This window comes from Aspergillus homomorphus (assembly GCF_003184865.1).
Source record: "Aspergillus homomorphus CBS 101889 unplaced genomic scaffold BO97scaffold_8, whole genome shotgun sequence".
Lineage (NCBI taxonomy): Eukaryota > Fungi > Ascomycota > Eurotiomycetes > Eurotiales > Aspergillaceae > Aspergillus > Aspergillus homomorphus.
In genome coordinates this window covers 518,441-537,687 of record NW_020291894.1, presented here as the reverse complement: position 1 = coordinate 537,687, position 19,247 = coordinate 518,441, and the positions used below count along the sequence as shown (strand labels likewise).

General features: G+C 54.6%; 8 protein-coding genes across 8 annotated transcripts; 5 read left to right on the top strand and 3 right to left on the bottom strand.

Moving 5' to 3' along the window:
- The first annotated feature begins 535 nt into the window (after positions 1 to 535).
- Positions 536 to 984, top strand: BO97DRAFT_274525 (uncharacterized protein). Its single transcript, XM_025691016.1, has one exon. The coding sequence runs from the start codon at positions 681 to 683 to the stop codon at positions 945 to 947; it is 267 nt and encodes an 88-aa protein (XP_025553796.1). The 5' UTR covers positions 536 to 680; the 3' UTR covers positions 948 to 984.
- An 89-nt stretch (positions 985 to 1,073) lies between these two features.
- Positions 1,074 to 2,079, top strand: BO97DRAFT_422535 (LmbE-like protein; the record flags this gene model as incomplete). Its single annotated transcript, XM_025696800.1, has 2 exons — positions 1,074 to 1,250; positions 1,483 to 2,079. 2 exons carry the CDS (start codon positions 1,074 to 1,076, stop codon positions 2,077 to 2,079), a joined length of 774 nt encoding a protein of 257 aa, XP_025553795.1.
- Positions 2,080 to 2,475: 396 nt separating this feature from the next.
- On the bottom strand, positions 2,476 to 4,203 carry BO97DRAFT_340135 (uncharacterized protein; the record flags this gene model as incomplete). Its single annotated transcript, XM_025691583.1, has 1 exon — positions 2,476 to 4,203. The coding sequence occupies one exon, from the start codon at positions 4,201 to 4,203 to the stop codon at positions 2,476 to 2,478; it is 1,728 nt and encodes a 575-aa protein (XP_025553794.1).
- Positions 4,204 to 4,778: 575 nt separating this feature from the next.
- Positions 4,779 to 5,885, top strand: BO97DRAFT_441629 (U4/U6-U5 snRNP complex subunit LSM3). Its single transcript, XM_025698185.1, has 4 exons — positions 4,779 to 5,053; positions 5,118 to 5,210; positions 5,282 to 5,318; positions 5,396 to 5,885. The coding sequence occupies exons 1-4, from the start codon at positions 4,928 to 4,930 to the stop codon at positions 5,428 to 5,430; spliced, it is 291 nt and encodes a 96-aa protein (XP_025553793.1). The 5' UTR covers positions 4,779 to 4,927; the 3' UTR covers positions 5,431 to 5,885.
- Positions 5,886 to 5,946: 61 nt separating this feature from the next.
- On the top strand, positions 5,947 to 8,618 carry BO97DRAFT_404167 (putative GTP binding protein (GTPBP1)). The gene is made up of 3 exons (XM_025694907.1): positions 5,947 to 6,344; positions 6,420 to 7,938; positions 7,992 to 8,618. Exons 1-3 carry the CDS (start codon positions 6,291 to 6,293, stop codon positions 8,291 to 8,293), a joined length of 1,875 nt encoding a protein of 624 aa, XP_025553792.1. The 5' UTR covers positions 5,947 to 6,290; the 3' UTR covers positions 8,294 to 8,618.
- A 160-nt stretch (positions 8,619 to 8,778) lies between these two features.
- Positions 8,779 to 10,787, top strand: BO97DRAFT_404166 (uncharacterized protein). Its single transcript, XM_025694906.1, has 3 exons — positions 8,779 to 9,203; positions 9,333 to 10,301; positions 10,367 to 10,787. Exons 1-3 carry the CDS (start codon positions 9,041 to 9,043, stop codon positions 10,498 to 10,500), a joined length of 1,266 nt encoding a protein of 421 aa, XP_025553791.1. The 5' UTR covers positions 8,779 to 9,040; the 3' UTR covers positions 10,501 to 10,787.
- Positions 10,788 to 11,084: 297 nt separating this feature from the next.
- On the bottom strand, positions 11,085 to 16,178 carry BO97DRAFT_469039 (DEAD/DEAH box helicase; the record flags this gene model as incomplete). Its single annotated transcript, XM_025699807.1, has 2 exons — positions 11,085 to 14,705; positions 15,777 to 16,178. The coding sequence occupies 2 exons, from the start codon at positions 16,176 to 16,178 to the stop codon at positions 11,085 to 11,087; spliced, it is 4,023 nt and encodes a 1,340-aa protein (XP_025553790.1).
- A 314-nt stretch (positions 16,179 to 16,492) lies between these two features.
- Positions 16,493 to 18,929, bottom strand: BO97DRAFT_274313 (putative CorA family metal ion transporter). Its single transcript, XM_025691011.1, has 5 exons — positions 17,095 to 18,929; positions 16,971 to 17,044; positions 16,863 to 16,915; positions 16,755 to 16,808; positions 16,493 to 16,702 (listed from the first exon to the last, which is right to left on the bottom strand). The coding sequence occupies exons 1-5, from the start codon at positions 18,701 to 18,703 to the stop codon at positions 16,600 to 16,602; spliced, it is 1,893 nt and encodes a 630-aa protein (XP_025553789.1). The 5' UTR covers positions 18,704 to 18,929; the 3' UTR covers positions 16,493 to 16,599.
- Positions 18,930 to 19,247: the final 318 nt, after the last annotated feature.

Below are 19,247 nucleotides of genomic sequence, written 5' to 3'. Positions count from 1 at the left end.
TTGACGCGTTGCCGGTCCACCCAACTGCACTGACTGCAGTTGACTTCGGTAATAGTTCGTACGAGATGGGGCCGCAGGTCGCAACTCGTCCTGTGACACAAGTTCTAGATTTGGCAGCCTACACGTCAAAGACTCCTAACCACATTGCATAGCCCACCAACTCTTCAGAGGGCCTTCACTGGATGGTAAGCTCTAAACTGATGACTGTCCTTATAAACTTTCGGGATCCCGATCCCGACGCGGTTGGCTTGACTCACAGCAGCGGTAAGTTAAGAAGTAGAAACAGGGATGTTCAAACTGTAGTTGTCTGGTAGTCCTGATAACCTCAGCCCTACCGTATCCGCTATCAATGGCCTGTTGCGCAGAAGGCCCCTCCGAAGATTTAACCATCTCTTTGTGTTCGAATTTCAAGCAATATAAGCTTTCCTGCTCGTCCACATACACCTGAGGGTTTCGAACAATCCAGACATAAGGATACAGAACAGTTCCTTGGTGGTGGTGGTAGGTCCACTTTCGGCTCGGCACTCGTAATATATAGTCATTCTGATGCTACGGAGACGCAATTGAGGCGTGAATGCCCAAAACACATCCCTAGGTAGGTAGGCACTACTGCAACACGAACAGAATCTCTTAGCTTGTTTCCAAGGTTGTCACTCTTGTGATCGAGAACCTACACAGCAATGCCCTGTTGTGGCACCTTGTGGTGGCATCTAAGTCAGTCACGTGCCCTAGCTCCATGGAGCTCCGATAATCAACAATTGGAGAACCCGATACCCGTGGCTCGAGATCCCCTTTTCCTACACAACATCACCGCGCCATCCACCCTCCATTTCAGCGGCTATGACCGCATTCCCGTCTCAGTCTTGACTTGTACCGATCCGCACAAGTCAATTGCTAGCGCACGGTTGCTGAGCTTCAATCGCATCGAGTTGCGAAGCGACGCATAGGTGCTGGGAGACTGAGCAACCCGGAGACCGAGTTCAATTGATTCTCGACCACAATAGCTGCAGAGCATCACGACTCACTCCCTCAGAATTTCCTTCCAATTCCTACCAATCATCAACTCTCGTACCATGAACACCTCAACCTTGACGACGATCGGCCTAGCGATCGCAGTGGTCTTCATGTTCTGGACGCTGTCATCGACCACATCCTCGCCATTCGCCGGGGCCTTCCCGCGCATCTACAACAAACGAATCTGCCTGTTGATCGCACACCCAGACGACGAAGCGATGTTCTTTGCGCCAACGGTCCTAGCCCTCCCGAAGCCAGAGTCTTTTTTTTTTTTTTTTTTTTTTTTTTTTTTTTTTTTTTTTTTTTTTTTTTTTTTGCCGGGGCCCCCCCCCCCCCCCCCCCCCCCCCCCCCCTTCCTTCCCACCGTCAAGAGAACCAAACCACTAACCCATACCTTTCCCTGATACAGGCGACGCCGACGGACTAGGCCAAATCCGCAAGAAAGAGCTAGTGCAAAGCGCACTGCAGCTGGGACTACGTAACGAAGCCGACGTGTACGTCGTAGACGACCCCAGCCGGTTCCCCGATAGCATGAGCGCGCGATGGACCGAGCACGACGTAGCGACGCTGTTGGGGTCGGCGTTTGCGCCGGAGACAGCGCCAACGAAAAAGGCGGGCGGCGCGGCGGCCCCGACGGCCACCATCGACGTGCTTCTGACGTTCGACCAGGGCGGCATCAGCAACCACCCCAACCACCGGTCGCTGTACCACGGGGCCGTGCACTGGCTGCGCACGCTGACCAAGGGAAAACCCGGGTATAAGTGTCCCGTCGCGCTGTACACGCTGACGACGACTAATATCGTGCGCAAGTACGCCGGCGTGCTTGATGCGCCGTTCACGATGGTCGGCGGTGCGTTGCGCTCGATCGTGTCGGGCTCCGGGGCCCGTGGGTTTGGCGATCAGCTCCCTTCGCGGCTTTTGTTCGTTAGCTCCGTCGGAGAGTGGGTGACGGCCCAGTCGGCTATGGTTAAGGCTCATCGTAGCCAGATGGTCTGGTTTCGTTGGGGTTGGATTACTATCGGTCGGTATATGGCTGTTAATGATCTACGACGGGAGAGGGTTTGAAGCGGTTCTGTGGGTGAGGCTGGGACATTCGATCATGCGGATCGTGTTGATGTCCTGGATGATCTCTGGCAGTGCGAAAACCTTCTAATTGGAATGGGCTGGTCCAGTATAGATATACTAGGTGTGGTACATTCCTAGTCACCAGACTGCTCCGAGATAGGCTCCTTTACGACCTGGACTAAACGAGAAACTAAGCAGGAATGGTATCACATCGTATCACTATGGACGGGGTATTTCCAAGGTTAACTTCACTACATGCATGGACTACACGGTCAACCCAGACGCGAAGCACTGGGCCGACGAAAGACAACGCTAAATGACGCTTCAGCAACAATGAAGGAAAAACTGCGAAAGAAATCAGGGATTCCAGACAGAGTGACAGATCCGCTGGAGACCCTAGTTGGAGGACATCACCGTTTGGTGCTCCGAGCGCTGCTCGCCTTGATCCAGTGTCTTCCCGGCTACATACAGCGGAGTTTCGGTCCTGAGAACTGGGTCGAACAGCCGCCTTAGGGACGGAGAGGTTGGCTCAATGTCCGGGTTGAGTCGGAGAACCGCTCGCCAGAAAAACTCATCGTCAATATAGTTGACCTCGTCGCCCGGTTCGACATCGTTATGGGGAGTGGGCCGTCGAATCGGTATGCGCTTGCCGCTGTAGCGGTAAGCGCTACCCCACCCGATATCTCCATGGAAGTACACCAGTCCGGTTCTCATGTGAAAGATGAACTCCTTCGGGAGAAAGTCCTCCCATTCCTCCAGCATGCTCGGGAACAGAGTCCTTTGCCATGAATAATTGTTTCGGCCTGTCCATAGCCTGTTGATCAGCATGTTCCTCGCGAGCTTGTCCATGAACTCGGTCTGTTGGGTGGTGTGCAGCCTAAGGATGTCGTAGGTGTATATGGCGTCGGAGAATTCCCGCGATTGCCAGTGCGTGTGGTCGTTTTGTGGCCTGCGCCGCTTCATGTAAGCTTCGATGACGGACCTCGCTTCCAACTGCCTTTGCCTTGTCTCTTTCAAGATCTTATACGCAGCAGCCATCTGCGCTTTGTAGTCTCGCAGGATTTTGCGATCCCACGCTATCTTCGCAAGCTTGCAGCGGACCACCATTGTGGGCCGCACGTTGTGTGGCTCCGCGGTCATCTTCTCGAACAAGTCGATCACGCGTAATGAGCTGATGTGCCCTAAACTCATTTGCTCCTTGTGCCGGCCAAATCTGCGACGCGACAGAACGAATGCCCACTCAAACAACTGCATCCAAACTCTCTCAGGAATCGGAATTTTGTACTGGGCCGAGATGAACTCTACTGTAGATATCGCAGCGTCGATGTCATTGTTCGTGCCGAAGGCGTGAGCCACCGCGAACAGAAGTCGCTCCGTGGGATAAAGGGGGGAGGCAGGATCATTGTGTTTGACCTCCGACAGTCTCGACCAGTCGCTTTCTGCCTTCACTTCGTCGACATCGATGTTCCACGTGACTCGGAGAATATCCTTCATTCCAGGAACCCAACCTCCGCGGCAATAGCCAAGGAGCAAGTTGGCAAAGGTTTCCTCGTTCGGAGGGACTGCTCTGTCCACCATCTCCTGGAATAGCACTCGTATGATTTTGCGCACGCTGCGTCGTCCAGTGCCGTATCCGCTCCAGCCTTGACTCTCATAACCGTGTTTTCGTTTTTCATACGAGTACGGAGTCACTCTCATGCGATACTTCTCCAAGCCGGTGAATGTTCCTTCCCAAATGTGCGTTTCCATAAAGTGATTGTAACACTGGGTGTCGGGCTCGACCTCATGATCTTTCATCGCCTGCCATACTTGCTGCGCCATGGGGACATCCGCCATGGAGGCTGCGCAGGCGAGCAGGTGTGTGAATTCCGGCAGACCCAGTTGCTGCCCTCCCGCAACCCTGGTGCGGATGATGCGCGCGAGGTTGTTGGCGAACTCGTCGAATCGTTCTTCCAGCAGCTTGAGCTGTTTGAGGTTCTCCACAAAGGGATGGATCGGGCGGTGGATGTCACGGTAGGGCACGATGAAGTAAGAGGGGGAAAGCAGCAGGAAGGCCTCGACGAACGTGGTCTGGGGCATGCCGCCCACGAGATCGCTGAACCGGGGGTCCGTGAGCGCATTCATCACCTGGTCCGGTTGGCCGCCTTGGATGATTGAAATGAATTGCTGCTGCCAGACGTCCCAGTGTGAATCGAGTTCCTTCTCCAGCGTAGGTCCACCGTCTAGAACACCCGTTGTACTCAGCATCGGATGGTAGTTGTGCTTCAGCGAGAAATCTTCCCTGGGGAGAGGCTTTCTCTTCTTTTTCTTCAGCCACGGCTTGGTCCATACTCTCACCGATCGCGATGGGCACGTAGGATATCGAACTATGTGAAGTGGAGACGGATAGCGGGAATGGGGTAGGCGAGATGGACGATAAGAGTGTAAGAGCCCCGCGCGAGTCCAAGACTCACTGGAGCGTAGTAATTGTAACATTGCGCTTGAAAGTTGACAGGAGAAAACAAGGATCGCTGAGAGCACACAGTAAGAGACTTTTGGGGGCTGGGGAGAAGAGCAAGCGCCCGGGGGGGAGCAGAAGGGAGGGGGAAAGCTCACATTATCTAAAGAGTATGAAAGCGGAGTAACTGAGGAGTTGGCGGTTGTTGTGGTCTTGGCGGCACAAAGAATCCCTGCCAGTCTCTTTCAAGTCAGCTTCCGCGGGTGACTGTCAATTCGCCAATTTCCCTCCCCCTGCAGCTCGTTGATTGCTGGATTGACTGAACTCCTTCAATCTTGCTTCCGTTCGCTCGTTTCATTACCTCCCATCTCTTTCGCAACCCTCCCCGCCCCTTCCCCTCCCTAATTTGAGATGGCCGACACGGAGGATGCGGGCACCTCGTCGGTGTCCGAACCCCTCGACCTGGTGCGACTGTCGCTCGATGAGATTGTCTTTGTGAAGTTGCGCGGTGACCGTGAGCTCAAGGGTCGCCTTCATGTATGTCTCCGTACTTGTGTGGAAGGACGATGAGGAGGCTGGTATTGACCATCGCGTGCTACAGGCCTACGATAGTCACTGCAACCTAGTCCTGGGCGATGTGGAGGAGACCATCTACGTGGTGGAGGAGGATGAGAACGAACAAGAGACGATCCGAGTACGTCGCTGCCTCGAGTTCCTGGTAGTATCGTCGCGACCGCAAGACTAATACATGCTCCTTCTATCTAGACGATCAAGAAGCAGGAAGAGATGCTTTTCGTTCGAGGTGCGTTCGAGCTATCCCCCCGATGACGTCGGCTACAAGTACACTCTCGCGGATTTCGACTAACGTGCCTACCATAGGCGACTCTGTCGTTCTGATTTCCCCTCAAGCATGATGACACGAACAAACAAGGACAATTGGATTTGATCGGAGGATCGGAAGGCCACAGCAGCGTAACCATCGCTGCTCTATCTGTCGGCCACGGATCAGTATGAGACCACGACTACCAGGCGATGTCTACAGGGTTCCCAAATTTAAGACTCTAATTGGAACAAATGATCTATTCACGTATTCGGACGAGAGATGGATGTGCGAAAGGTCGTGTTTCAGATGAAGACGGGGGCCAGGGTGGGTTAGAATGGCATCAGGCCATGCAGCCACGATGAGGAGACGGACGACAATGGCTAGTCTGTCGTGCATGCAACTAGAGTCATAGCGTTCGATCATTGTGTTGAGCTGAATGAATTCAATGCACACCCTTGCAGTCAGCGTAAGACGTTTCCAGATGGTTCCTTGCTTGATGACTCGACTGAGCTTGACTGGAATGAATGAATTGAGGGTGTGGAGGAGGGATGAGTCAAGAAACGGCGGGCGGCGCGCACGAGGCGGCGATGACTCGCACTCCCTCTATCGATAAAGCTTCCCCCGGCTCGCTCGCTCTCCCGACCTTCTCCAGTTTCTGCTCCTCTCCCTCCCAAACCTAGCTCTTAATACCACCTATTCTTCCTATCTCATGCTCCTTTCCATCGTCTATTCTTATCATTCACTCCATAGCACTGGCCTAGTCCTTTCGCACTCTTCCACCTAGCTTCCCAGACGAGAATTATGATCACACGAATACGTGTCTGAGTGCGCCAGAGGCGAACCTCGTCCGTTTCCATCCGACCGAAACATCCATACTTTAGCTACCAATAGACTCCTATTTGACCTTTGTTTACCTTCGTATCCTTTACTCGACGAACACTTACTACAACCATGCCACCGACTGGACCCAAACTCTCCATGGAGGAGCGACGGAGAGGCGAAATTGTGTGTTAAATCCTCGCGCGGAGCCCCGGCGGCACCCCCTGCCTCCCCCCGCCTCACTAACGATCCGATGCCCAGGCGCTCAGCGAGTTCGCCGAATACGCCGAGAAGCAGCAGGCGCAGCGCTCTGCCCCGCTCGTTCCCAGCGATAGCGGCTATGAGACCGCCAGCGTGTCGCGCGTCCACGAGGATCACGCGGAGCTGGACATCCTCGACCAGCTGGGCTTGAGCGACACCCCCAAGACCGTCAAGCTGAAAGAGGTCCTCCTAGGCACGGGCGAACAACCCGACGATGATCTGCAGGTGCTCGCGAGTCTCCTGCAGTCCCGCATCGATGAGGGCCACGGCGAGACGCTCTTCGACCTGGGCCTCGAGGACGGCGGCGAGTCCATGCAGTTTGACCTCGACCAGTGGAACACGGCCATCCGGCGCCTCCGCGAGGCCGCGGACACACTCCCCGCACACTGTCGCATCCTGGTCACCTACAATGTCGGCGGGCCGGAGGAGTCGCAGGTCAAGAACGAGCGGACCAAGGGCTCGTGGGGGAAGCTCCTGATCCGGCAGCCGGCAGGGACTGTGGAAGAGATGGCGGAGATTCGTGTGGCGGTCGTGGGCAATGTCGATGCCGGTAAAAGTACCATGCTCGGAGTCCTCGTGAAGGGAAATCTGGACGACGGTCGCGGCAAGGCCCGGCTCAACCTGTTCCGCCACAAGCATGAAGTCGAAAGCGGCCGTACCAGCTCGGTGGGCATGGAGATCATGGGGTTCGACAGTCGCGGCGATATCGTCGGAAGCTCACAGGGCCGCAAGCTGTCGTGGGAAGAGATCGGGAAGCGCTCCGCGAAAGTGATCGGCTTCTCTGATCTGGCTGGCCACGAACGCTACCTGCGGACGACCGTCTTTGGCATGCTGAGCAGCAGCCCCAACTACTGTCTTCTGATGGTGGCCGCGAATAACGGTCTGATTGGGATGAGTAAAGAGCATCTGGGTATCGCGTTGGCTCTCAACGTGCCGGTCATGGTCATTGTCACGAAAATTGACATCTGCCCGCCTCAGATCCTTCAGGAGACGCTCTCGCAGCTCAGCAAGATCCTGAAATCCCCCGGCGCTCGTAAAATCCCCGTGTTCATCAAGGACATGGAGGAGACCATCAACACGGCTACGCAGTTCGTCAGCCAGCGGATATGTCCCATCTTCCAGGTGTCCAACGTGACCGGAGAGAACCTCGAGCTCGTCCGGACCTTCCTGAATATCCTTCCTCATCGGGGTCATTATAATGTCGATGCCCCGTTCGAGTTCTTGGTCAATGACACCTTCTCTGTGCCCCATGTGGGTACGGTCGTGTCTGGCGTGGCCAAGTCGGGAGTGATTCATGCGGGTGACACCGTACTTGTGGGACCCGACTCCCTCGGTCAGTTCACGACGACCACGATCAAGTCTATCGAGCGCAAGCGCATCCAGGTGAACGCCTGCTTTGCCGGCCAGTCCGGCTCGTTCGCTCTGAAGCGCGTTCGGAGAAAGGAGGTTCGCAAGGGCATGGTGGTTCTCAAGAAATTGGACCAGGCCCCTAAAGTCTTCCGAGAGTTCGTCGCAGAGGGTATGTTTGTTGTCTCTATACTTCTATGGTGCGCCGTTACTGATGCGATCCAGTTCTTATTCTATCTCACGCTACGACCATCAAGCCACGGTACCAGGCCATGCTACATGTGGGCGCCGTGAGCCAGACATGTTCGGTCATCGACATCGACCGTCCGTTCATTCGGACCGGCGACCGTGCATTGGTTGCGTTCCGGTTTGTTCAGCGCCCCGAGTTCCTTGCTCCTGGCGATCGGGTTCTTTTCCGCGAGGGGAAGACCAAGGGTCTGGGTATTGTCAAGAGTGTTGGGTATGACCCGAAGAATCCTCTCAACCCGGAAGCGAAGAACCCCGGGGAGGCGGGCAAGCAGAAATGAGCTCAACATGTATATCAGCTCGGGACTATAGGCGTCGCCACGGCTACTTGATTTGCATAGTGGCCCGAGCTTTGGCAGCTACGTATCGCTTCGTCAAGAGCACGTGGAGAGGAGGACTTCTTCTTGGGCTCAGTCAGTTTTAAGCTTTATTACAGGCATTCGTTTCCTGGATGAAAAATGATTGCTTTGCATTGTTCGGGTTTACCTAGTTAAGGACTGTTTCCTGTTTTGACTGGCGCGCTTATCCGACTGGGTGTTACAAAACGGTAGTTTCCACCGCAGAAATGCAATGGTATGCGGGTGACACAATATACTTTCCCAATTGACTTTCTCCTGTCCTGCACCTTATCTCCATGGAGAGCAAAGCCAGTTAGGAGCAGTTGCAAACGACCTCAGCCCACGTGATGGGGCCACTGAATGACGTCAGAGCAGAAGTGATGACATCGCGGCCGTTGATCTGCGGTTGCGGTGTGAGCAAGAGAAGAGAAGACATGGCCACCCAACTCACCTCTCCTTCATCGCAGTCCCCGAGCCACTGACGTACGTATATGAATTCGCGCCTCTATGGCCCGGCCACGACGTTAAAAGACCCCGGAATTCGAGATTGAGATTGTGGTTCCCCCACATTCCAGCTTATACCTACCAATTTAGTTCGAGATACCAAGCATTTTCCTATACGTGTAGCTTCCAGCTTCACCCTCTTCATAAATCATTCTATGATATTCGGTCAACGCACCTGAGTGCAGAATGGAGACTCTCAACCGAACATTTAACAACGCCACCAACGCCCTCTTGAACGAGTTCCAGACCGGTGAGCAGCAGCAAGTCCAGCCGCACGGCGAAGAGCCCATGTCCGGTATTCAAGGCAAGGGCACTGCGACTGATCCGTACGATGGCGGGAATCGCGATGGTAAGTCGTTTACCTGATGCATCGTCCGTTTACCTATCTACCAAAGCATACCACACCTCCTCCACCCTTCCTATTCAACCCACCCCATAACAAACCCAGCCCAACCCAGACACTAACACGACAACGAAGACCAACCCGGTGCACCACACACCACCTCCAACACCGCCGTGATCCCCGAGCCCCTCGTCTCCGTAACAGCCGGCGACCACGCCAAGAACCCCAGGTCGCCCAGCAACGCCGACCTAGCCCTCAAGAACGTCATCGTCGACGAGCCGGTCCTCCCTTCCCAGAAGATGGAGTACCAGCCTAAGAACCCGTCCAACAAGATGATGGAGCACCCGTCTACCAAGAAGCTGGAACACCCGGACCCCATGACCGCAACAGCACCAACAGCCGCAGCCGCAGCCGCCGGCGCACCAACCAGCGGCTCCAACGGCGCGAAGCAGCTGTCCTCGGCGGTGCAGTCGCACGACTACCAACCTACCACCACTACGACGGGAGTATCAGAGCAGAGGGGGAGCCTGCCTGGTTCTTTGGCGGCGGCGTCTGGTGCTGGTGGTTCAGGGGTAGGGGTAGGCGCTGCCGAGCCTAAGACACTGGCTATCCGCGAGAAGAAGGATAAGGACGATATCCTGCAGGGTAACAAGGGCCTTCCTGCTCCGGCTCCTGCTCCCGCGTTGTCCTCGAGTGTCGGAGGCAGCGAGAAGAGCAAGAGCGGATCCGAGGGCGCGCTGCTGCTGCAGCCTCAGCCCGAGAAGAGGGCCGATACGATCCCTTCGGCTAGTGTGGCTGTTGACGATAAGGCGAAGGATAAGCCCCCTACCGCTACTTCGCAGCCTCAACAGCAGATGAAGAAGACGGACGAGCGCGAGAACACCGCTGGCGCTACCGATACCGCCCGTACAATCTCAGACACCGAGTCCGTCGGCCCGGCTAACGAGACAAAAGACGGGTCTTCGGCGGGGGATCGCCTCCCCACCGGCGGCGGTAACAAGGTCAGCGAGGAAGCCTTGAAAGGCCCGCAGATTCCGGAGCCGAGGGAGCCGTTTGAGGTGGAGAAGAGGTTGGGTTCCAAGGGTGGGCCGGCGCAATCTTCTGGTTAGTATTTTCTTGTGTATGGCATTGAATTTAGGATTGATTTACTGACTGACTATTACGAGCAGATGCTGCCCCCGGTGCCACGAAAAATGCCAACGAGTCCGAGGAGCACGGTGACGGCAAGGCGCATGGTCATCAGGGGAAGATGGCGCACCTGAAGGAGAAGGTCGGCAAGGTCTTGCATCATTCGAGCAAGTAAGCTGGGTTTTTGGTGATTCGGTCTAAATTGCGAGGTAATGGTATCATGTCGCTGTACATTACATGTTTCTTAATTTGGGTCTGGCGTTGAGATCTCGTTCTGCTTTGCGGGTTTGTATTATGGCTATGGGTTTTATGTGGAATAATGAATGAATCTACTGTGTAAATTTGTTGGCTGAGCGTGGGATGTCTAGTTACTGGAGTATTGAATAGTCTATCTGGTAGTCTCCAGAGTGGTGCTCATAGTTCTTAGAATGAAGGCACGCTCACCGGATATGTGACTCGGAGGATTTATGAAAGAATCTTACTTCAAGTTGGGGCATAGAAAGCAAACCATTTGGAGACTTTCAGGTCATTCTAGGGTGCTAGGCTGGCGAGCTCGCCATAACTGTTACCAGTCGTTCATTACAACCGCGAAGGTCTTCTAGAAACCGTCTCTCAGTATGTCTATCAGAAAATTCAATTTTCCAGGGGACTACTAATCAAGTCCTATCTATCCAGCGCGTAAATAACCCCCAAAAATGCAATGGTATCATATAGTCAATCCCAAACAACCTCCTCCCTCCACATCCCACTCCGCCTCCTCTACTCAAACAAAAGCTTCAGCTCTTCGATACGCTCCTTCTTCTTCTCATCCTCCGACCCATCCCCTCCAACCCTCAGCCCCAACGAGCCAGCGATATTCATCTTGCGCTCCTGCACCTGCAACATGCGGCCCTCGATCGAGTCCTTGACCACGAACCGCGTGACCGAGACATCGCGCAGCTGGCCCATGCGATGCACGCGGTCGATCGCCTGCGCCTCGATCGCGAAGCTCCACCACGGGTCCATCATGAAGACGTGGTTGGCGACCGTGAGGTTGAGGCCTACGCCGCCGGCTCGGAGACTGATGAGGAGGACGCGCGGGATGGTAGCGGCGGAGTCTGCGGTGGGGTTTTTGCTCCTGAGTTTGGTCTTGGTGGTTCGTGGTTGTGGACGCGGGGTGTTGAGAGAGGTTTGTTGGTCGGGGTCTTCGATGAAGTCGTCTTCTTCTTCTTCGGGGAGGAAATCTTCGGTTTGGTTGAACTGCGCGAGGGTCTCGGCCCGGGCTTTTTGAGGCATCGTACCGTCGAGACGGACGTGCGGGATGCCGGCGCGGGTGAGTTGCGGGGAGATGAGATCTAGGAAGCTGGTGAACTGGGAGAAGACGACGGCTTTGTTGGTCGGGGGAATGCGGGTGAGGTGGTTGAGGAGGGAGTGGATTTTGGCGGACGTGTGCGCGGACGGGGAGAGGGGGTTGATGCGTCGGAGGGAGATTCGCGGCGGTGCTTGCGGGTTCGGCGGCGGCGTGCTGTTGTATATATCTGTTTCTGCAGTGGGCGTCGAGTTGGGGGACTGGTGTCGGATCACCTCGAAGATGTCCTTGGAGGTGACGGGCCCCCGGCACGAGAAGCAACGAGGTGGTACCCCTTTGTCTGTCTGGTGGCGTATATAGTCCTCGAGGCATTTCTTGCACGCGCTGTGCCAGCACGCTGTCACCGCGGGCTCGATCATGGGCTCTTCGGAGCAGATCGGGCATTCGCCGCTGGACTCGGTCTGAATTTGTTTTAACGCATGCGAGGTGAATTTGGCGAGAGGGTCTTGAGCTTGATCGGTGCCTGCTGCTTCCGTGGTAGCTTTAAAGCGGTCAATGAGGTCCTGCAGGTCCATGTCATCCTTCAGATCGCTGGCTCCATCGGCGGCTGCTGCGGCATCTTCCTCGTCGGCGACAATTGCTTTGTTGCGGGTGAGGATGGGGTGACAGCACGTCTGGCGTAGACGGAGAATCTGTGCGAAGATCGTTGAGTATGACTTCAGCAGAGTACCGGCCTCGACGTTGTTGTTGAAGGTCTGCTTAGCACGAGTGTAGATCAGGTCGTAAATCTCACGCTCTTGCTCGGGGAGCTCAACCTCCTCGATCTGGATCGTTCTCCGTGGCAGCGGTACAAGAGGCTCACCCTCAGGGGTCTTCATGGCCTTCGTCCGTCGGAGAACCAGGGGCTCAAGCACAGTCTGTACGACATTCAAAGCTCGGACGTAGTCTTTCGACTCGAACGGCACGGTGATGAAAGTTTTCCAGAAAGAGAAGTTGTTCCAAGGCTCAACCTTCAGGAACCGCACCAGACTGAACAGATCCTCCAAACGGTTGACGATGGGTGTACCGGTAAGAACCCAGCGGTGTGTTGCGCTCAAGTCATAGCACGCCTTCGCGGATTTGGATTGCCGGTTCTTGATCATATGCGCTTCATCGATGATAATCCGGAAAAAGTCCAAAGAGAATAGACCGCCTGAGCCCAACTGGGAAAGGACAGCGGACGCATGGTGACGGTGCTCTGCAAGTACAACTCCGTAACTCGTGATGATCACGTTCGGGGCAGCTGCGTTTCCGGCAGCACACAGATCTCTGAGATTGACATTCTTCTCCGTTCCATAGTACATGAGGACCTTCAATGTCCCAGGCTGAGAGGCTTTTAATGCCTCGCTCTCCCACTGCGCAAGCAGCGATGTTGGTGCGATGACAAGAGTCGTGTACGGAGCGGAAACCCTACCAGAAGATTGGGGGAGCCTCACCAAGCCACCAGAACTCTGAGGCACGTTTCTATGGGAATGCACCAGACTCAGCATTTCGATGGTTTTGCCAAGACCCATCTCATCAGCAAGAATACCACCGAGACAATGTTGTTCCTGCTTTGGGAACTCGAGAGTAAGCTCTCCAGAGTACGGATTGACGTAGAAATGGTCTATGCCATCCACCGCAGGCAACTCCTTGTCATCCACATCCTTCGTTGGCCAAAAATATTCTTCCCACAAGGGATGCAGAGACTCCTCCCTGGCGGACTTCTTGTCCTTTTCCTTCGCCAGCATCCAGTATAGTGCTTGTCTCTGATATTTGCGCAAATCTAATGTGAATGTAGACGGAGGATTCGCTTCGGGCATGCTAAAGTCGAACGATTGAGCTTTCTTGTAAAGTGTGTCAAGCTGGTCCTCTTGGAGCTCAGGCGTCTCTTCCTCTTCGGACGAGTCGTTGTTCGCTTGATTTTCCTTCTTGACTCGGTCATACTGATCGGCCATCTCCGCTGCACGTAGCAATCCTTCTTTTTTATGCTTCTTTGTCATATCATTACACGAAGTCGGCTGAAGCCCAATCTCATCGAAAAGCTTCACGAGAGCGACCTGGCGAAGGCGCAGCTTCTTTTCTTCAATGCTTTCCTTCTCCTCGAATATCGTAGTCGACCTGTTGTCATCAGAGTCATCGAGCATGCGAGGCTGGAACGCTTCGATGCGAAGGTAGCACCATAATTGCAGGTAGATCGTGTCGTTCACGCGGATCCTGTCCGGTGCAAAGACACACACCCCCTCAAGATGGCAGACTTTCTGGTCTAGCAAAGTCGATACCCATTCGGCCGTTTCCCGAGGTAGACGCCCTACCTCCTGGCCGGACTTGGTGGTAAACCGAGTAAGAACATCGCCTTTCTGATTACTGATTATCTTGCCCGTTCGGCCACGTTTTGCGACGGGTTGGGATCGCGCGCGCTCAATGTTTACGTGCTCCCCATGCTTGACCAGCCCTACACCACTCCTTGTAGCCCACGCTCCGACACCGAATGCGCCTATATATCTCAGCTGAGGTTGTGACACCAGTCGCGAACTGGCTTGATCCGTGCTAGAAGTCTTGTTCGCAGGGGTCGGTGGTGAACGGGTAATTGGAGGGGAGAGTTGCGTAGGAAGGGTTCGTTCGCGAGGCAAGAGGGTTGTTTGGCTCAGGGTGGCCTTCGGGGGCGATCTCCAGGATCCATCGAAAAAGATGTTCACAGCCCTTTCAAGGTCATCCCCCGATGCTTTGCGTATCTTTGTAATGATGTGATCAGGGACATGTTGTCCAACTATAGCCAAGAAGGTGGCGGTATCGAAGCCGTCGTCTGTTTTTTGCTCCGGGCTTTCCTCGCTCCAATTAGACGGTGGCAAATCTGGGTTCGCGAGGGCGGTTTGCTCAGGAGGAACGACGCTGGTACCCTGTAAGTCCAAGTGTGAGTTAGACGACGCTGGAGTCGCATCTTGAGCGTTCTGAGCAAGGATCTTTTGGTGATGATCCTCCGACAAGGTAGAATCGCTTGTCGAGGGAGGAGCAGAAAGATCTTCTTCTTCGGCGAAAAAGCGTCGCTTCTTCAGAGGTCGTCCATCAGCATCCTGAAAATGCATCCTGCACTGGTCATCGCCCCCCGGGTGTTGCCGTGCAGGGGCTCTGGGGTCTGAGGGAAATTTCCACTTGATTGAGCCAAGAAAGATGGAGGAGCGAAAGGCGGAAGACGCGCCGAGACGCGATTCCACTTCGGCCCGACGTCATTTCGTGTAAAGCCGCTTCGCCCAATAAAATTTGGACTAAATGAGTTGCTTCAGCTTAAGCTTGAACACTGATTGAACGACTTTCCTCTCACCAGCAGATTGATGGAAAGCCTCAATTGACGTGTATGTGATGCCGATCATCTCTACTTCTAAGGAACTTCATACTGACTTCACCTGTGAAGAAAATAATAGCTATATATATGTAATGTGCCAGTGACAGCCTCTCCGCAACCTCCGCATAGATAGGCAAATCCCCCTCCACCGGCCTGCTTCCAGTCCAACATGTCTCTTTCCAACAAGTTCATCCAACCGTGTCGCAAAAGCGAGCAGCTATGTCGACGCTCGTTGGCTCGCACACAATTACAGCGCCCTCAAAGACGCCACCTCCAGGGGCGTCCAGCAGCCGCGACGCCAGCAGCTGAAGCAGAGGTCAAGGCTGCACAGGCCTACTGCGCAAACCTTCTACAGTGCGCACCTCTAGCCCATCCACCCCATATACTATCTAGCACTATCTAACACCAGCCTTCTCGCCATCCCATCAGAAAATACGACAGCCCCTCATACACCCTGCACACCTTCATCCCGCAACATGTACGACCGATGTACTTCGCGCTGCGCGCCCTCAACATCTCCCTCTCAATGATCCCCGACACGACCTCCTCGCACACAATCGGCCTAATGCGCCTACAATACTGGCGCGACGCGGTCTCCAAAACGCTAGCCGGCAGCCCGCCCAAAGAGCCGATCGCGATCCTGCTTGCGGCGGCGATCGACGACCTGCACACGCGCACGCAGGGCCAAGCGCGCATCAGCAAAGGGTGGTTGAACCGGCTGATCAACACGCGCGAGCAGACGCTGACGAACGACCCGTACCCGAACCTCGCGGCGCTCGAGTCCTACGCCGAGAACACGTACTCGACGCTGTTCTACCTGACGCTGTCGGCGCTGCCGATGACCTCCGTGACGGCGGACCATCTGGCCTCGCACATCGGCAAGGCCGTGGGCATCGCCGCCGTGCTGCGCGGGCTGCCGCTCGTGGCGTTCCCGCAGCGCGCGGAGTCGGCGGACCGGACCCAGCAGCCCGGTCAGTACAGGCAGGGCGCCGTGATGCTGCCGCTGGATGTCATGGCCCAGGCGGGGCTGCGGGAGGAGGACGTCTTCCGGCAGGGCGCTGAGGCACCCGGCTTGCGCGATGCGGTCTTCGCCGTCGCCACGAGAGCCAACGACCACCTCATCACCGCTCAGCAGATGCTGAGTAACCTCCGCGCCGGCCAGGATGTCGGCCACGAGTTCGAGCACGAGGGCGAGGAGGGCCATATGTATGAGGATGCGGCGCACCGCAATGAGACGCCCTTGGACGAGGTGAACCGCGCGTTCGGCGTCTTGATGCCTGCCGTGCCCACTCGTCTCTGGCTGAACAGGTTGGAGAGTTTCGACTTTGACATCTTTCGACCGGAGCTGCTGCGCTCGGACTGGACGCTGCCCTGGAAGGCCTACTGGGCATTCAAGCGGAAGAATTTGTGAGGTACACTCGTGCGCAGCGCGCGGGTCTATCTAATATATGTACTATTATCATTGTCTTGTGCCATCACTTCTCACCCACATTCATTAAACCTCATGATATTATGCTATGCTATGCAGGGCATGAGGTCATCTATACAACCAGAAGATGGGTAATATTGTGCTAATTGCACTTGGATATCCGAAAACATCGAGCGGAGAAAGTCGGAGTGCAGGCTCATGTCTTTTCCGTGGCCTGTTTCCTCTGTCGCCTCTTCCTGGAGCTGGTGATTAGGCGTTTCTGTGCGAGCAACACCATGTAGCGCTGAAGTTTGTCGCGCCTATAAGGCCATTAGAATTGCGCTCGGTAAGAGGAAGCAAGGAGAATCTCACATCAAGAACATGGTCGTCGCAAACACGAATGGGACCGCAATCATCCAGAAGTATCTGAGAAACCGTATCAGTATCGACGACTAGGGGATCTGAGTGAGATACACGTACGAATCGCTATGATGAATGCCAGAAAACTCATCGAAGTTCATTCCAAAATAACCCTACAGTTTTGATTAGTAAAGTATAACTATGTCACAGGCGGACTGCCAAAGTTACCGTCAAGAAAGTCAGAGGGAGATAGAAGCACGTCACTAGGGTGAGTTGCTTCATGCTCTCATTCTGATATGCACCTACATGGTATTAGCTCATGCCCACGCTCTAGAAGGTATGTGGAACTCACCAATCGTGTTGAAAATCAAATCTATCATGTTATCGGCAGCTCTTCGCATTTGATCATAGCCTTCGACGATGGTGATACAGTGGTCCAGCGCATCACCGAGGTAGGTATGGCATAGAGGACTAATCGATACGCTCGAACCACCTAGACTTTTCAAATTGGGCGTGGCGGTCCCTATGTATGGCGCCCCATCACCTGTAGGTGTATTTGTGCCGATATTCTTGAATGCTCCCAAGCCAGGAGTCTGAATTGGTTCCGAACGATGGTCTCGGAGTGCGTTGATAATCGTGGCGATCGGTTGCATGAAATTACGCAAAATAGCGATCTCAGACGTGAGAACGTAGAGGCTCTTGGATTGATCAACGTCAGGATCGGTCAAGACTTCCAGTTCCAAATCACCCATCACATCTTGATACGCCGTCGTCACTGGTATAGCAAGATCGATGATGGCATCGAGTACCGCTTGCACAATCATGCTTGCATCGCACGATTGACGTAGAATGGTCTCAGGGGAGCTGAGGCGTCTCACAATCGGAGCTTCGATGTCGTCTGCGCTGTTCTCAAAGAACGAGGTCACTGTGTTATCTGCATGCAGGAAGATTGACACCTGCTCGAGCGTAACACATAACCTCTTCGCGGCTAGGATGGCGTGCCGTTCCAAGAAGGCAATTCGGTCTTCGTTCGGCCCACCACGCAGTCGCTGAATGCTGCGCGGTGGGAGCTCTTTCTCTGTAAGGTCACTTAGACCGGACGCTTTCGAGGTAGTGTGCCCTAGTCCACTAGAAGTGCGTCGCCCTGAAGTATCTCGATCTTGAGACTTGGGTCGGAAAATATCCTTCAAAGCCTCCAGAACCAAAGTGCGTTTGGTCGGCCTTTTCAGGGACATTGTGCTGGCAGTCGAGCTTTTGCGATCGCTCATCCACGGTCCGTGTCCACCGTCACTGCTCTCGTCCGTGTCACTGCCATCCTCTTCTTCTGTGAGCTTGATTAGCTTCTGGAGCTTGAGAACGATGTACGCATGATCAGAGTACCAATCCACCTTGGTGCGATTGGTCTCGTTGATCAGATCCTCGATCGCGAGCCGGTGCAGGCATTTGTGGTTGGAAAGAATGCGAATCACATCCCAGCTCAGTCCGTTGACATTGATCCACCGACACTGGACCCAAGGCTCCCTCTCGCGCGCAAGGAAAGATTCCAGCGTATCGTTGTCGAGAATGTATTGGCGCATCTCATGTTGAGAAAAGTCCACCACTGAGATCTCACAGCGTCTGTACAGGTCAGCAGCGGTATTGGTCATCCATTCGGCGTTATACGCCGGCAGTGGTTTGTTGGGATCAATGCCTGGCTCCTCGCCAGGCTGCCAGTTCTGATCATGAGGGCCATCTTCGCGGTAGTATGAGCGAGCGGTAGTCGAGCGCCGCCTGCGATTCTTGACCGTCTCCCGAGAGTTATGCCGCGCCGCCGTGGTGAACGCATCCGGCGAAGGGGGCGACCTCGTGGTTGGCGAAATTGGTGGATCTTGAGAACGTGGGTTGGCTTCAATATCATCTATGTGATGGGAGGGGGACGGTAGGTCTGCGGGCTGCGCATGGTCAAACGAATGGACACTCATGGCATCCAGATTATGGTCTGGCTGCGTGGGCTCGGGCTAATCAAGGAACTGTGTAGTGAACATGGATTCAACATCCACGGTAGATTTGGAGCATGAACAATGGAGTATGCCATAAGTTGATCAGCTTGCGAGAGTTGCCGGAACTTTTCAAGGCCTGGAAATCTCCGAGAGTTTGTAGTGGTGCGGTGCAGATGTGCCGCAGGTGCACGGGCAATTACTGCCAGGGTAGAAAGACCGCCCATAAAGGGGATAATGCCCGCGGGGAAATGACGTCGACTCGATCATACCATTCCGCAAGGGAACGATGCATTCCTGAGACAAAACACATTACGAAAATCTGAGATGAATCTAGCAAGAGGAAGATCTTGGGAAGAAGGAGGATGCATAAATCATCATTTCGTAGACATGAAGAACCTTGCTAGTTCCATGCAGTTGTTCTTGGCTACAGTGGGCTCATCGCTTGGCGCCATGACTTCGTTCTAAAGCATTCACACCAACAATGTCGCCAAAGTCGCAGGCAGTAAACAGTATCTCGCAGAACAAC

What these genes read in the sequence shown, in the direction of transcription:
- BO97DRAFT_274525 (XM_025691016.1), top strand. Translation starts at nt 681, where the DNA reads ATGCCCTGTTGTGGCACCTTGTGGTGGCATCTAAGTCAGTCACGTGCC.
- BO97DRAFT_441629 (XM_025698185.1), top strand. Translation starts at nt 4,928, where the DNA reads ATGGCCGACACGGAGGATGCGGGCACCTCGTCGGTGTCCGAACCCCTC. An exon ending in AGCTCAAGGGTCGCCTTCAT is followed by an intron (nt 5,054 to 5,117) that starts GTATGTCTCCGT and finishes CGCGTGCTACAG; the next exon opens with GCCTACGATAGTCACTGCAA. An exon ending in ACGAACAAGAGACGATCCGA is followed by an intron (nt 5,211 to 5,281) that starts GTACGTCGCTGC and finishes CCTTCTATCTAG; the next exon opens with ACGATCAAGAAGCAGGAAGA.
- BO97DRAFT_404167 (XM_025694907.1), top strand. Translation starts at nt 6,291, where the DNA reads ATGCCACCGACTGGACCCAAACTCTCCATGGAGGAGCGACGGAGAGGC. An exon ending in AGCGACGGAGAGGCGAAATT is followed by an intron (nt 6,345 to 6,419) that starts GTGTGTTAAATC and finishes TCCGATGCCCAG; the next exon opens with GCGCTCAGCGAGTTCGCCGA. An exon ending in CCGAGAGTTCGTCGCAGAGG is followed by an intron (nt 7,939 to 7,991) that starts GTATGTTTGTTG and finishes GATGCGATCCAG; the next exon opens with TTCTTATTCTATCTCACGCT.
- BO97DRAFT_404166 (XM_025694906.1), top strand. Translation starts at nt 9,041, where the DNA reads ATGGAGACTCTCAACCGAACATTTAACAACGCCACCAACGCCCTCTTG. An exon ending in CGATGGCGGGAATCGCGATG is followed by an intron (nt 9,204 to 9,332) that starts GTAAGTCGTTTA and finishes ACGACAACGAAG; the next exon opens with ACCAACCCGGTGCACCACAC. An exon ending in TGGGCCGGCGCAATCTTCTG is followed by an intron (nt 10,302 to 10,366) that starts GTTAGTATTTTC and finishes TATTACGAGCAG; the next exon opens with ATGCTGCCCCCGGTGCCACG.
- BO97DRAFT_274313 (XM_025691011.1), bottom strand. Translation starts at nt 18,703, where the DNA reads ATGAGTGTCCATTCGTTTGACCATGCGCAGCCCGCAGACCTACCGTCC. An exon ending in TTTGATTTTCAACACGATTG is followed by an intron (nt 17,045 to 17,094) that starts GTGAGTTCCACA and finishes AATACCATGTAG; the next exon opens with GTGCATATCAGAATGAGAGC. An exon ending in TCCCTCTGACTTTCTTGACG is followed by an intron (nt 16,916 to 16,970) that starts GTAACTTTGGCA and finishes TCAAAACTGTAG; the next exon opens with GGTTATTTTGGAATGAACTT.